Raw genomic sequence first — 16,639 nt, forward strand, 5'->3', positions numbered from 1 at the left:
TGCATATGTGTTAGCATTGGGAGCAGCATTTTTAAGATTTTTCGGATTTTGAGGATTTCTAGATAATGCAAGCACTGGTTGTTTAGATTTTGGATCATGTGTTTCATTGTTGCCTTCGTTTTTGTTTCGGGTCCAAAATTGAGATTTGTCAAGGTTGGTGTTGTTTTGGTTATTGTAGTTTGATGAGTTCGTTCCTTCCTTGTAGAATTTGAGTGTTCCCTTTTTGACACATGCTTCTTCCACTTGAATGCCATTTTCAATCAATTTAGCGAAAGATGGTATGCATTGAAGTTTTAGTCTATAACTCATCTCGCCATTCAAGTTATCGATGAAGATTTCCATTTTCTCCTTTTCGAGAATATCTCGAGGATATCTGGAGACCATGCATCGCCAGCGTTGAAGGAATACCATGAATGTTTCGTTGTTCTTTTGTTTGGTGTTGCAAACATCTAGCATGGTTATGGCATGTTGGATGTTGTAGGAATAGTGGGTTATGAATTTGTTAACCAACTCATCAAATGATCTCACAGGCAGTGAGATTTTGGATAACCATTCCATGGTTTGCCCTCCCAAGCTTCTTGGGAATAACCTCATTAAATAGGTGTCATTATGAGAAAATTCAAGGCTTAGTGTGCAAAATTTGCGAACATGATCTCGGGGATCACTTTTCCCATCATATTTATCAAATTTGGGAACATCTGAGTTTGGAGGAAAAGGCACCATGTTCAAGCTTCTGTCAAATGGGTAAGGACAGATTTCGTTTAAAGAGTACCGCACTATTGTCCCTTGTTGCATATCCTGTATTTGCCTTTGCAACATTTGCATTTGTTGAGTAAGGGCTGCCAAAGGTATATTGTCTTGTCGAGGAAAAAGTTCTTGCTTTGCATTGGTTCTCAGCTGAAAAGGTGTGGTAAATGGTATATGTTGCTCTGGTGTTTCTAGCTCAGGTATACGCATTTCCGGTATGCGTTGTTCTGGAATGTGTTGCTCTAGAATATGTTGTTCAGGTATATGTTGTTCAAGTATGTGAGTTTCTTCTTCTCTGTGTTGTTCTTGATATGCATATTGTCGAGATCCGGTTTGAAAAATGTTTGGGTCGAAATCGTCGGGAAGTTTAACGCCTTTGCTCGTAAGCATCAACAGATATTTTTCTTTGTCATTTTCCATGAGCTTTTCTACAAGTTTTTGGAAGGAAGGGTTTTCTTGACATTCCCGAAGAAGCGCTTCAGTAATTTCAGGTTCTTCTACGGGTGGAATTTCAAAAGGATTTGATAATCTTCGATTCATACTGGACTCAGCGTGTGCCTCGCTTTGTTTGTCTCTTTGAGAGTGAGTAACAAGCATTTTAGTAAAAACTTTCAGTGATGAAGGGGACAAAAGCCTCATTGATATGTTGCTCGGGTGTTGGTGGTTCTGGCCGAGATGTGTTATATGTGATGCACTCGTCGGGCAAGAATGTTGGATTGATCTTTCCTCTACGATTTATGGTTTGATTAAAAGCAGACTTTTGACAGTATGCTCTTGTTTTCAATGGTTCTTTGTCAAATTCGCTAGATTTGTTTTGGATGTAACGTTTGACGTGATGAAGGAATACCCGATGAGATTTGAAGAGTTGACGATTGATGTATAAAAACTTATTTCTTTTGATGAATTTGGAAAAACTAGGTTGTTGTTTCTTCAACGTGATGTTGTGATAGAGGTTCTTTCTTCTCAGAATAAGGGGATTAGTCATGCATGAGTGATCAATGGTTTCCTTTGATTGGTTTGGATTCAGTTGATTCTTGTTTTTGAAAATTTCAAATCTTACTCTATCAGAGTGAAGGTTTAGATGTCCCTTCACGACAAAGCGTGTCAAATGATATGGATAAAAGCTTCCCGATTTGGAAACTGGATTTGACAATTTGAGAATTTTAAACAAGTGTTTTGAGATAAAAATCCATAGGATGGTAAAGGATTCTGTTGATACTGATGATGAAATTTCCGGATTATGATAGGAGAGACATCCTCTATTGCGCGATTCATTTAGGATTCTCACAACGTTCGTTCTGGCACAAATTTTTGCTCAAGAAATAGTTTTAGTGGTTTGTTTGTCACTCTGGTTTGATGAAAAATGGTTTTTGATGAAAAAGGCCTCTAAAAATATTTTTGAAATTTCAAAAATTTTCTCGGTTTTGCTCTTTGTTTTTCTGTTTTAAACCACGCGCTAGAACAGAGTCTACCTACGCTACTGAAATAACTTCATGTGCTAAAAGACTAACCACACGCGCTAGGCTGCCCCCAGACACGCACTAAAGTTTGTTTTTTGGAAAATTGTTTGTCTAACAGTTGAAAAAGTTATGCGCTACCCTGGGCCTGTTACGCGCTAACTGTTTAACTTTATGCACTAATTTGTGGTTTCCACGCACTAAGATGTTGCTTCCACGCACTAGACTGTTTTTCGGATGCGCTAAAGGACTTTACACTATTTTGCCTTAAGATGAAAATGCTATTGTTTTGAACCAACGCGCTAACTTGAGGTTTGGATGCGCTAACAGAAGTATTATACGCGCTAAGATGTTGCTCTTATGCGCTAGACTGCCCTGATTTTTCCTTTGATCTGGTTTTTGTCGATTTTAAAATTTTTTGTGAGTTTTTGAAGCTTGATGGATGATTTTCTGAGGTAATAAATGCAAGCACGGCACAAAAAGTACAACCATTTTTGCCTAATCTAACAAAAAGTGTATGTTCTGCGAGGATATGTTCAAATCCCCAATGTTTTAATAGGTTTGGATACAAGTAATACACTTCAGAAAGACTCTTTAGTCAAGGGTCATAAATAACATCATAGCCCACTAGTCTCGATACTCCGTCAGCTCAAACAGTCATGTCACCCTCTAGAGGGCGTCCGTTTTTTTGCCTTTTGCCAGAAGTTAACTCAAAGTGAATTGCTTCACAATTGAGTAGTTATCTTGGGAGATATATGGTGAGTAATCTTGGAGGCGGATTCTTCCCCACCCTTGCACTATGATGTTATAAATGTCTGGTTACTGACCTAGTTCAAAGCTTCTATTTCTATGGTTCATAATCAGGCTTCCTGTTCGACCGTCAGTGATAAACTCCCTCAGGAGGCTTCCCAACCTTTAGAACAAAGGCTTTACGTATCTTAAGGATACTGGGGGAAGGCTAATCACTGCGCGCAACCATTGAAAAGGACTTTCGTCACTTTCCACATTTGATTATAGTGGGTTGGAATTCTTGGCATCAAAGTCGTTCCCCACTTAGGTCGTTCCCTTCACACCGGCCATAAACGGCTTTAAGAGTTGATTTCAACTCCTCAGGAAGGCAGGCCTGCTAAAGGTTTTATTACTTGAATTTAAAGAAAGCTGTAAGAGTGGTCTGGATTTTTGATCACCCAGTTAAGGGGAGAGCATATTCCTTCCACTTTCGAGACAAAGCAATCAATTTGGTTTATTTTATCCCTTCAAATCAGTGATTTGCTAAAATCTATGTGGAGATGTTGCTCCACAAACACATGGTGTTTATTTTACCTTTTAAAGCAGTGATTTTCTAATCTATGAAAAGGAATTTTGGTCAACAAAGCAAAATTTTTGATTTTGCGGTCAACAAAACAAATCATTTTTTTTTTTTTTAAATAAAATTTCCTGCTCCACCTGCAAGAAACTTTGTTAGAATCCTGCAAAATACCACCACAGTAGTTAGGAAAAACGGAGGATTTTGTGGACTTCAACAAGTCTAAAATTTTACTTTTCGGTTACAATTTTTGTTTCTGTCTTTCATGCGCTACATAACAAACTGTATGCGCTATGATATACACTTGATGCCCTAAAAGTAAGTGTCAATGCGCTACTCTGTTTTTTGAATGCGTTACTCTGTATGTTGGAAGCGTTGTTCTGTCTTTTTCTCTCTCCCGCACTGAAACATGCAGTAAAATTAGAAATTTTGATGCGCTAACGTTTGAATCGCACGCGCTGGATGATGACCTACAAGCGCTAAACTGTGGGATGGATGTGCTATTCTGTTTACTGCATGCACTACTCTGTGTTTCGCCCGCGTCGAGACCTACAGGAAAATATTAGTGGAAGTCATGCGCTAAAGAAAGGTCTTCACGCACTAGAGTATGGATCCCACGCGCTAAACAGTAAGTGGGATGCCCTAGATTGTTAACCAGATGCGCTAGGGAATGTTTCCCACGCGCAGATTCTTGTTTCCCGCAGACCTGCAAAAGTGATTAGTTTGAAAAACCGATTTGTTATTTGGGGTCGGGCCCCACGGTGGGTGCCAGAAATGTATGCGGGAAAAGTGGGCTGATAAAACTTAATATGTGAAAATATTGTTAAATACTAGTCCACACACACACACAGGACTTCTTGATGCAAGCTATGGAGTAATAACGTATTACTCAGCTTCCCAAGGAGGGTCCCATGGTTCTCTATCTCACAATGTCCCTCAAACCAATGTTTTGCTCTCAGATCACTGAGCAAAATGGTTTAGGGATGGCAAATGCAAGAACGAGGAATGCTCTGATAGATTTTTAGAATGAAATGTGTTATAAGCTATGTATGATTTTAAAATACAATAAACTAAATGATAAGATGATGAGATTAGTATGAATGCTATCCTAGCATGATATATTTAATCTATGATTGAGCTAAAATGATAAAGAAATTATTCTAAACATGCATATTTAGTCTACTTCCTGATTTAAAGAGAGGCTAAATGATGAGCATATATGAAATGAGAAAGCTTGAATGTATTTGAGCATAAGTGTGATGCTACAAATTTGAAGGATGATTTATGAAAATGGAGGAATGAGAGCTCTATTTATAGCACAAACAGGGCAATGGATGGTCAGGATTGAAAGGTTTAATCAAGGGCCAAGTTTGAAAGTTGGGGATCCATGTGCACAATTTGCACCAATGAAATGGTGACAAGTGTCAACATAGGGTTGGGTTGAGAGAAGGGGTTGGAGGCATTAAAGGCTTGAGAAGACCTCATGGTTATCTAGAGGCTAAGGGTCAAGTCTAAGTTAGGCTTACCCACTGGATTAAGAGTTAATCCAAGGATAAACCTTTGTGCAAATGATTAAGAGATAATCATGGTCAAAGCATTAAAGGCCTGATGAGACCCTTGGGTTGGATGAAGGTTGAGTCAATACAAATGTTTTAACCATGTAGGAGGGTTTGAGTTAACCATTAATGGTTACTGGAGACTTTGGGGACTCAGTGGTTGAAGGTTGAAAGCCTTCAATGGTTATCAAAGACTTTGAGCCATTTAGTGGTTGAAGGTTGAAAACCTTTGATGGTTATCAAAGACTTTGAGGGTTTGAGAAGTGACTTCCCTTTGCTTAGGGATGTGACAAAGTTTAGAGGAGGGGTTAGGCTAATTAGAAGTGATTAGAAGATTCTAGAAGGGATTAGGAAGGGGTTTGGGATTTTGCAAGTGGATGGAGGGATAATAGGATTTTATTGAATTAATTTAATTCAATTTGGTTGCCATTTGGGGAAATTAAATAAATTAGATTTATTCAATTTTAGGATAACTATTTAATTAAATTTGAATTTAATTAAAAGTGGATAGGGGGTTTAATTGAATAAAATGATTTATTCATTAAATAGATATAGTGAATTTAATTTAAATAAATTGAGTAATTTATTTAATTAAATAGAAGAAGGTAGATAATTTAATTAAATTAGATTTAATCAAATAGAGAAATGAACATAAAATATTCATTTAGGAATATGGTCATTTTTATACGTCTACAAAATGCAATTTGCTGTTCATTTTAAACCCTTTGCATGCATGAAATGTGAAATTTATTGTTGTTCTTTGATCCAAATCCTAATTAAGACTATGTGATAATTGTAGGATTCATTCAACCCTCCTAATTAAACTATATGAAGAATTGTTGTTCATTTTAAACCCTTTTCATGCATGAAATATGAAATTTGTTGTTGTACTTTGATCCAAATCCTAATTAAGACTATGTGATAATTGTAGGATTCATTCAAACATCCTAATTAAACTATATGAAGAATTGTTGTTCATTTTAAACCCTTTGCATGCATGAAATGTGAAATTTGTTTTTGTTATTTGATCCAAATCCTATTTAAGACTATGTGAGAATTGTAGGATTCATTCAAACCTCCTAATTAAAATATATGAAGAATTTTTATTCATTGCATTTAATAAATCTTGCAAAAATCATTGTTTAGACTCCATAAAGCCCACATGCAAAAATAGATCCTCACGCAAAACCTACATCCAACAACAAATTAGTTCAAAAAACCTACATGCAACAATGGACTAGTGTAAAAAACCTCCATGCAACAATAGATTAGAGTAAAAAGCTTGCATGCAAACATATATCAACATCTAAAACCTGCATGCAAATAGATTCATAGAATTGTTAGATTTTGCATGTTCATGTTAGGTTCACCAAAAAATGTATGTAGGAATTCAGGAAAACATCAAAGCAATATCAACTAGCCAACCACAAAAGCTAAATTGCAATGAAATGGATTCTAATACATTTAACGAAAGAATTGAAGAAAAGATATAAACAAGAAATGCAAACCAAATACAATCTCCTTCAATTGACCTCCAATGCTTCTCATTCACCTTCAAATATGTTGTGGATCTCACCTACAAAGCACAATTACAAGCGAAAGCAAGATTTGCAAACAAAATTGACAGTGTAAGGATACTTGAAAATTTTGGTTATCGAAAATGAGCAATGAGAGCTCAATTTATATAAAAAGTGGGATTGATTGAAAGGCTAAGATTGATTTGAGACTGAAAATAATCAATGGATGAGATTAAATGAGAGGACTTGTTAAGTGAGGATAAAAAAGGAAATTGCATTTCCAATGTTGAGGAAGAAATAGAAATGAAAAGAGTTAAAGTGAAAATGATTATTGGAAATATTCATTTTCAACAAAACATGCCCAAAATGAAAGTGGAGGAAAAAACTAGTGGAGAATTAGCAAGTTTGAAGAGATAAGGGAGATAGAAATTGGAAAGTGAAAGAGATAAGTGGGGTCATAAATAAAATTCGTTTATTTCACCCACACATAACAATTAAATAAATCTATTTAATTATAATAATTTGGAGAAGAGGGATTAAATAATTAAAATAATCATTTAATCATGGAAGAATAATTAGCTTGGAATTAAAGGACTAAATAATTAAGTGAATTATTTAATCGAAGAGGAATAGTTAGGATTAGTCAATTAAGATCAAGATTAATTGATTGGAAAGAGATGATGATAGATATTAATTAAATAATTTTATTTAGAAGAACAATAATTAAATAATTAAGAATTATTTAATTATAGGAAATTAGAAGAAGAAAATTAGTACTAATTAAATAATTAAAATTATTTAATCATCTTAGATGAAAAGGTTAGTGAAAAGTGTTGTCGAAGACTTGGGACAATTTTCAGTGTCTACATTTAGAATTGTTAAATCAATCCTTGAAACTTTTCTAAGCCAAAAATCTTTGAATAGTAAGATTCAAATGGTGTTCATCAACATCATTGTATTTTAGTGCAAGTTAAATGGACATAGTGTTCATCAACATCATTGCATTTTATTGCAAGTTACACGCACATGTAAAATAAACTTACAAGTATAAAAGATCTAAAAGATATCAAGGCTAAATTTGTCCAATGTTCATAAATGCCAAATTTGTGATTCTATAATTAAATCTACAAGGACAAGTCATTTTTACAATGTGAAAAAATAATCAACGAGGATTTCTAAGTAAAAAATCCTTGAATAGTAAGAACCAAATGGTGTTCATCAACATCATTGTATTTTAGTGTAAGTTTCATGCACGTGGTATTCATCAACATCATCGTATTTTATTGCAAGTTATATGCACATGTAAAACTTGTTTTACAAGTATGAAGGATCTAGAGACATCAAGATTGATTCCATATATAAATATCAAATTTTTTAATCAATAATTGAATCGAGAAGAACAAATCATTTTTACAATGTGAAAATGACCTAAAATAAAGTACAATCTATCTATCATAAAAATAAATATATTGTATAAAATTCTAAAATAAGATACAATGACATATAATTAAAATCCAACTAACAAAATATCATGAATCTAATTCTAAAGCTAAATATATTTTTTAATCCATTTTATTAATTATTTTAATCCAAATTCTCATATCTAAAATAATTCAAATATTATCAATTATATATATTTATATAACAATATTGTATTTCTTTATGAGCAAGAATATCCATATATATAATGGATTATTTATTAACCTTTTGTTTAAAAGTAGGTAAACATTTATGTATACTAAAATGTGTGCATTATCTCCCTAGACAATTAAGATATATAATAACACAAGTTGGGTATGAAGAATAATATTAGGTGTAGATATTGTAAGGTAAAGAGGGAAGATGAAGTAATCCTAACAATAAAAGACACTTTATTAAAAAAAAATGCTTATGATGTGAGTGATCATACAAAGCAAAGTTGACTTGGACATAATGTACTAAGTGGTGCTAAACTATGTGCCAAACAACAATAGAAAAACTAACTTGCACTTTTTTTTAGCTATTAATTAATTTTTCAATAAATCTAGGATTCTAAATTTAAATATATATTGGTTTTTAGGCTCTTCTCATGTACCATAAACAATGAAAAAGAAGTTATTTTGTTTGTTTTCTATTGTCATGTGAATCAAATTGTCCCACTACCCATTAAACCTATAGTGTCAGTATTGAGTAAAAAGTACAGTGCAATATGACCCACAATGAGAGAGGTTGGCTTCCACCAAACTAAGGCTTTTTCTTACAAGTTAATAGGTAAAAAAAAATCATCCAAATCATACTTTGAAAGAGGCTTTTATGGTGTACACTTGTGGAAAAGGTGGAGTCCACATTAGTTTTTAATGCCTAAAGTGTATGCAATTTTAGGAGTGGGAATAAAAGAATTACAAAGCAACAAATATCTTTTCCACTAGAGCTTAGTCCTAATAATAAAGATATTCTTAATGATAATTAAAATATGTTTTATTTGTTTTGTAACTTTGCATCATTGCTTACTTAGTCTCTACTTTTCGTTAAATGCATTTTAATTGGGAGCTTTTTGCAAAACTTATCCATTATACAAAAATATAAATATATCTTAAGATGACCTTAGTTTTTACAAGTTGAATATTGTTGTTACTATAAAATTTTATTATTTATTTTTTCAATATTTTTTACATTAAAATAAATTATAAAAATTATTCATAATGAAATTTCAAATTCAATATTTAATGTTTAAAGAAGGTATTTTTTATATTTAGAGGGTAATTCTTAAAGAAACGAGAAACAAGTTATTATGGATATCAATTTGCATAATAATGTGATCGTCGATTCAGTGAGACAAATCAATTTAAAGCGTATTTGGATAACTAGATGTGTTGTGTTCTCTAACAATTATTGTCAAGCAATTGCAATCCTTAGACTTTATTCTAACATTTTTTTATCAGCTCTTATCAACAAAGAATGGCAAAATCATGGATCAACTCCAACGTACTAGGCAACAAATGTTTCAGTGAGACAAATCATTTTAAAGTGTATTTGGATAACTAGATGTGTTGTATTCTCTGACAATTGTTGTCAAACAACTGCAATTCTCAGGCTTTACTCTAATATTTTTTTTTAGATAAGATTTTATCGAAAAAGAATGTTGAAGCCATGGATCAACTCCATTGTATCAAGCAACAAATGTTTCAATGGATGAAATGACTTTTTTTTTTCAATACTTGTTGGTAGCTTCTATTCATTGTACTAAACAATATCATTACAAAAACTCTTAATAATTACTAGCTATTAAGATATTTTCTTGTGTTGGCAATGTTTTGTTTGATCTTATAAGGGTGATTTTGTAGTGAAATATTATCTAATGAGTTTTGTTTTAGAAAGAAATCGCCATCAAATGTAAATTTTGTGGTTAAAAAAAATATAATTATAAAACATGATTTTTTTATTAAAAAATAAATCAACTAAAAGAATTGTTTTTTTATTATAAAGCAGCCAAAATCGAGGGCTGACCCGAAGGAAACAGAAAAAAAAAAAGCACTACTAGCACATACACCGCATACTAGCGACAATCAGCCAATCCCTACTTTAGTCTTCAAAAACAAAAACTGCTTGTTGATGTTGGATAATAATTTTAAAAATTAATATTCTTATATTAAAATTATTTAATAAATTCGATCATAAAATGAAATTACTTTGAATTATATGAAATATTTTATATTTAAATAATTCTCTTATAATGTAATATAAATCTGAATGTCTATATTAAAATAATATTTTAATTATGTCAATCATATATTTATAATTTTAAAAAATAATAAAATAAAAAATTTATTTCTATCATTTTTTACTCACTTTTCCAGTTTTATAGATAAGATTAACTAGATATTTTTTTAACTTTGTAAATATATTAAATATTATATAATTAATAAAGATTTTGAATAATATATGCTTATGTATTTTGGGTGTAAAGCATGAACATTTCAAATAAACAAATCAAGAATCTCTTAATTTCATAATAAAAGTAAAATTGCATACCAAATCTTATGTCATAGTAAGAAACGTATCATTGATTGAGTGACCATAAGATCTCATATCTTCATAATAAAATTTAAGAATCTAACCCATATCTAACGAGGCTTATTAATAATAAAACATATCCCTAGTTTCCTCTCCTCAATTTACTTCCGACCAAAATTAAAAAATAATTTAAAAAATAGAAAAATAAAAAGTAGAAAAAGCACTCTCGCTATCTACGTGTGGGTTGGCATCAACTAGAACTTGGGTTGATTTTTATGTTTTTTTCTTAGAACTTACAAGATGGTCACGGACACCAGGTCTTATAATATTCAAATAATAAATGTTTTGAACGTCATGAAGAAAATGATAGTTGTAGTTATATTAATTGAAATATTAAAAATTTAGGCATAAGGTTTAATTAGTCAAATTTAATTAGTAAGGATGATAACATGTTTTTTGATTATGTCATTCATCAATGTTCAAATTATTATGTACGATTTGATAAAGATTCAATTTCTGAATGATTGATTTTGACATTGATCAATTGCACTCTCTATTCATGACAAATTAACCAAATAACATCTTCCAACTTAAATGCATATCTAAATGTACTAGGGAAAGCGTACCACCAATCATTATAGCTAACTTTGCGCATCCACATATCTTAAATGGTACATTGAAGTTTGATGAGTTTTTTGTTGTTGTATTTGTATGCATCTTAATTGCTTATCGCTATTGTTCTAGCTTTTGCCTAGTAATGACACATACTTGGGATACATTATGCATGCAAGAGTCAAAAAGTGGTCATTTCAAAGTTTCGTCATACCTACTTAAAGATGCCCCAATAATAGTTCACTACAACCACCTAAAAAATTGTCAATACTTATGCACAAATGCTCTAGTAGTCATGCGCTATGGGTACCATAAAGTTAGACAACTCCTTTAATTAAAGTACACAAATTCTAATTGTGGAGGTTGATCAATTGTACTCTCTATTCATGACAAATTAGCCAAATAACAACTTCTAATTTAAATGCATACCTAAATTTACTAGGGGAGCATGTCAATAACTGTTATAGCTAACTTTGAGCACCCACAGATCCTATATAGTACATTAGATTTCAACGATTTATTGGTTGTCTTGTATGCGACTTAATTGCTTATAGCTATTGTTTTGGCTTCTGGGTAGTAACAACATACGTTGTGGGATCCATTATACACAATGGGTCAAAAAGTGGTCATTTCAAAGTGTCATCTATACCTACTTAAAGATGTCCCAATGGATCAAAAAGCAGTCATTTCAAAGTGTCGTTTGTACCTACTTAGAGTTGTCCCAATAACCGTACACTACAACCAACCCCAAAAATTGTGTACTGATATGTATATAATCCAATTTACTTTTATAAAAAAAGATAATTCACCCTAAAGAAAAAAGCATGCAGTGAAATGTCAACATAACGTCCATAACTTAAAAATCTTTTTGTACGTCCATATGCACAATATTTATTCTTTTTCACACCTATTTGTAGGTAATAGGGGTGGAATGAGTCTAGGCACATAGAAATCATAGGACGGTTGGTTTGTATTTTTGCAAAACTTTTGTCTAGTATATTTTAATTTTTTCCACCTTTTTAGAAGTATAAAAAATACGGCGACAAAACAAGCCAACAATGTTGGGTACTGTTCCTGGTTGGTGATACAGGCTTACAGCTGTTTCTTAAATGGTATACCAGTGCATGATTAAAAAAAAAGGGGGGAGGGGGAACATTTTATCCCCCACTTCATTCTTTCTTTGTTTATAAGCAATGTAAAGGATTTTTTTAATGGGTTTAAAAGAATATAAATGAGAGCAACTATCTTTTAAAGTAAGAGAGAACATATTATGTAAATTAGTGGTTACTTTAGAAAGATATTGCAATCTTTGGGCATCTAATAAAATAAAAAAATGAAGATGGAAAGCTTTTATCTTAAATAAAGTAAAAAAAGAGCAGATACCCATGTCTATTGATGAGCAGACACAAGTGCAATGATTTTCTTTACCGCCCATGAAGCAGAATTTATCTTTAATCATTATAACTTACCTCACCCAAGCGTGTGTTTAGTAATCATTTAACTATGGTCTGCTCAAAGTTGTGAAAAGATAAAAGAAACCTAGTGTGTTCAAGCTTCCGAGCTGCTTTTAAAAACAGAGGATTCCACTGTGGTAGGAGCCGCCCAAAGACTAGAGAATTTGTAATTTATGTGAGTGGAATATCATAATCTCTATAGGCAATAAAGATTATAAAATATTTTTCGCAATAGATATATCTATAAAAAAATAGATAATTGTAATATAATTAAAGAAGAAATTTATAATTGTAATTTCATGGCATAATAAAGTGTAGAATATTGAAATATAGATAAGAAGGAATTTGCAATTGCAATCTTAGCATTATAAGGTGTATAATAGTGAAATATTAGTAGACAAGGCTTATTGTAATAACTACATGAGTAAAGTTAATCTTAATTTTGTCTTAAATTATATAATGATAATATGTTAATCTTGATCTTTATTTGAAAGTATATTTTTCTCCTTCAGCTCTCTTGTTACATTCTGATAATGGAGTGTGATCTGAAAAATTGATAATTTTATATCAAAAAACATGACTTCATATGTTTATAATTTTTAAAATTTAATATAAAGTGTAATTTATAATTATTTTATTGATAGTAATTTTTTAAATTGAATTTTTCTAATCAAAATAGCTTCCTAATTCTTGCATTATTCTTGTCAGAATTTTTTATATTCTTTTATTTTTCCTTAACTCTTAGCCAATTGTAAGACTATTATGAAAAATAATTATTTAAAAAAAAAATAACTTAAATATTTTATATTAGATTAAATTAAAAAATAAAATTAAGAAAAATTAATAAATATAAATTAATACATTAAATTTATTGTAATGAAACTTTAATAAGCTTTTTTATTAAACTGTTTTGAAATTCTAACAAGATTTTTTCCTTTTAAATTACCAATGTTTTATAGTCAGACTACTTTTAAGTGCACTACTTTTCTTGGAGAGTAAGACTTACTATTCTTAGGTGGAGGAATACTACTCTGAGTTGGTGGTGGCTTTATATATTAAAAAAAAAGAAAAATGAAGACTCCAAGATGGAAATTGATAAAAAAAAACATTACATTAAATGTTAAAAGAAAACATTTTATTTTTTTATTTTTTTATTTTTTTATTTTTTGACCCCTCAAGTTCAAAAAGAAAAAACAGTTAACTTGTTTTGATTTGTAAAAGCCACCCACAACGAAATATTCAATAACGCACCAGTCTAGAACATATTCCAGAACAATGATTTCCAAGGCTTTTAGATGAGTAATTTATCCTATTTTTAAATTTAATGTTATTCCTTAAATATTTAGGTGCTGAACAGGCCAGTGTAAAATCTCAACTCAAAATGAACAATAAATGACAAAAGTAAAAGACGGATTGGGACAAGGATTAATTGTAAAAGGTGGTGATTGCATTTACACAAACCTTTACAACTTCATTATCATACGTGAGAAGAAGAAGAAGAGAAGATCATATTTCATTCATGTACAGCTTTGTAGCGCAGAGCTTTCATGGCGGATCCCATATATAATGCCAATGCTTGCGAAGACCCAGGCCAAAGAAAACAAAACAAAAAAAAATACAGATGGAAAAAAAAGAAAAAATCATCTGTTTCCTTTTTAAGCTCAGGATCGAAACCTGTAAAACTCAGTTAACGTTAACCATCCGACCTGGATTCCTGCCTTTGTAATGCTTGGCAATGAACTCGTCACATTTTTCCTTCAGCATGTCCATAGTGTCTTGGTTGGCTTCCACAATAGCCAAATCAGAAGAAACTGAATTTGAATTTTCCAGCGGGAGACAAGGATTCTCGATCGCGGTTGATGATCGCACGAGCTTCCGCCTGGGCTTTTTTCCTATTTTATCCGACTGGCTCCTCACGAACTTGCCGTGGCTCGAACTCGCGACCTCGGGCTCGGTGATGTCCTTTGTGACTTCGTCAGCGACCACGGATTTGATCTCCTCCGCAGGAAGAGGAAGAGGATCCGCTGCTGGTTCCACTGAAATGCAGCGCTTTTCCACTTCTTCTTCCTCCTCTGGCTGGGACAGATTCACGATATACTTTGGGCGACTCTCTGAGCTTTTAACATATTCATCGTAGAAGTAGGGAGTTCCAGGGTTCGAGCCCCCGGCAGGGCTGCTCAGCTGACCAGACTTAGCCGCCAGGGTTAGTATGATCACATTGCACATGATGAAGACGAATCTCGAACTTGTGACCAGAGTGCAGGCAAAGCGGAAGTAAAACGCCGTGGTCTGAAGGACGACCGGGATCCATACAGAACTCCATGACAGCACAACTGCGCTGGCGGCCACCAAAGCGTAGCGCAGATACTTCTTCGCTTTGCGGTTGCGCTTGAATTTCTTCATCGCCTTCATCTTTTCAACCTTTACTGTGTCCATTTCTCCGTAATCCATCACACCTTTATAGATTTCGGCTGCAAATTTGCCGTAGTGTAGGAAACTTTTAGCAGCAAATGACGCTCAGGCTTTTGCTCTGCTTCAATGGTACATTCTTTGCAGGATAGGAGCTTTTCTCTGCGGTTGAATTCTTCTCAACAAAATTCCTTTATATCTCAACATAAACCGTTGAAGGAAGGGCTCATATTTCAAAAACAACACCAAAAAAACCTTTGCAAGAAATTTTTCCTTTGGAACTGCTGAAACTCTGAATTCTTGAGAAAACTTTTCAAGACCAGTATTTTTCCCTTACAGAAAGTGCCAAAGCTCTGAAAGATCAAAGTTCTCCGAAAATACACCTCTCAAACTCTGAAATCTTCACAACGCTGACTTCTGTCTTCAAAAGAACCTCAGACTCCACGATTCGCCCAAATGAAGCGCTCAAGCTCTGATTTCTCCGCAAAACTTTTCAAAAATCAAATATTTTTTACAGTAAATCATCTAAACTCTACAGGAAACCTCACTCGAGCTCTAAACTCTTCACAAAAGAAGATTTCTCAAGACAGACAATCAAAACTCATAGATTCCCCTAAACGAACCTCTGAAACTCTGAATCTTATCAATGCGAACCTCTCAAACTCTGATTTTTAAAGAGATTTGGTCTAAATCTCTCGTCTCCACCGCTCAAACTCACTATTTTCTCTCAAGAACAAAAATCCCTAGCCCTAGAACACAAATACTTCTCACAAACCTTAACTTCCGCCACAGACCAAAGCTTTCCCAAACCACCGGCCCAAATCACGAGATTTTCAACAAACAACAAGGAAAAAAACCCCTAAAAACCTCAATTTCCCCAGCAAGCAATGCCAAACCCCCAAAAATCCCTGAAAGAAAGGTAGCTCCTCGAATCACAAGCAACAAAACCCGCGTTTTTACAAATTTTCACAATCTCAGAAATCCCTCAACAGACACCAAAATTTTCACAATTTTCAGAGTTTTACTACCGCTAAGAGCATTCAATTAGGCACTTCTTCTTCTTCTTGTGCTTGAACGCCTTGGCACCAGAGAGCATGAGGAACACAAGAAATCCCTTTGTCTGTACAATTAACATAGGGAACAACACTTCTTGCAGAAGATTGACATTACTAAAACCCTTCGGAAGCGTGAAGGACCTGAGCTCAATTTATAGAGCTTCAGTATCGGTTTTTTAACCCTGTTTGTTTTAGTTTTTTATTTCCTTCTTTTTTAGGTGTTTCTTTATTTTGTTTTCTCGCGCACATTGGTTTGTGTGGGCTCCACGGGGCGCACTCATGCGTTAAAACACTCCTCTTGGGTCATCTTCCTAGGTAAAGTTTTATGCCTAGATTTCAAAGACTTCACTACCCTAAGCCAACCATGGGCTCACACATGGCATTATACCATGGACCCCAAAAAAATGGACGGTGACCATATATGCTTATCAAAAGCTTGGAGTTTATGAGACATGGGGGAATTGGGTCGATTCACTATATGTTTGATTGGACTCCATGTTTTTCCCATTCCATCTTTCTCCTTATGTGAAATG

The 16,639-nt window shown here is 33.1% G+C and overlaps 1 protein-coding gene across 1 annotated transcript; it reads right to left on the reverse strand.

Annotated features, from left to right (window-relative positions):
- Nucleotides 1-14,067: 14,067 nt before the first annotated feature.
- On the reverse strand, nt 14,068-16,373 carry LOC131038997 (uncharacterized). The gene has a single exon (XM_057971631.1). It carries the CDS (start codon nt 15,091-15,093, stop codon nt 14,326-14,328), a length of 768 nt encoding a protein of 255 aa, XP_057827614.1. The 5' UTR covers nt 15,094-16,373; the 3' UTR covers nt 14,068-14,325.
- Between the last annotated feature and the right edge of the window lie 266 nt (nt 16,374-16,639).

This window comes from Cryptomeria japonica, chromosome 4 (genome assembly GCF_030272615.1).
Source record: "Cryptomeria japonica chromosome 4, Sugi_1.0, whole genome shotgun sequence".
NCBI lineage: Eukaryota > Viridiplantae > Streptophyta > Pinopsida > Cupressales > Cupressaceae > Cryptomeria > Cryptomeria japonica.

Coding starts and splice junctions, on each gene's coding strand:
- LOC131038997 (XM_057971631.1), bottom strand. CDS start 15,093: ATGGATTACGGAGAAATGGACACAGTAAAGGTTGAAAAGATGAAGGCG.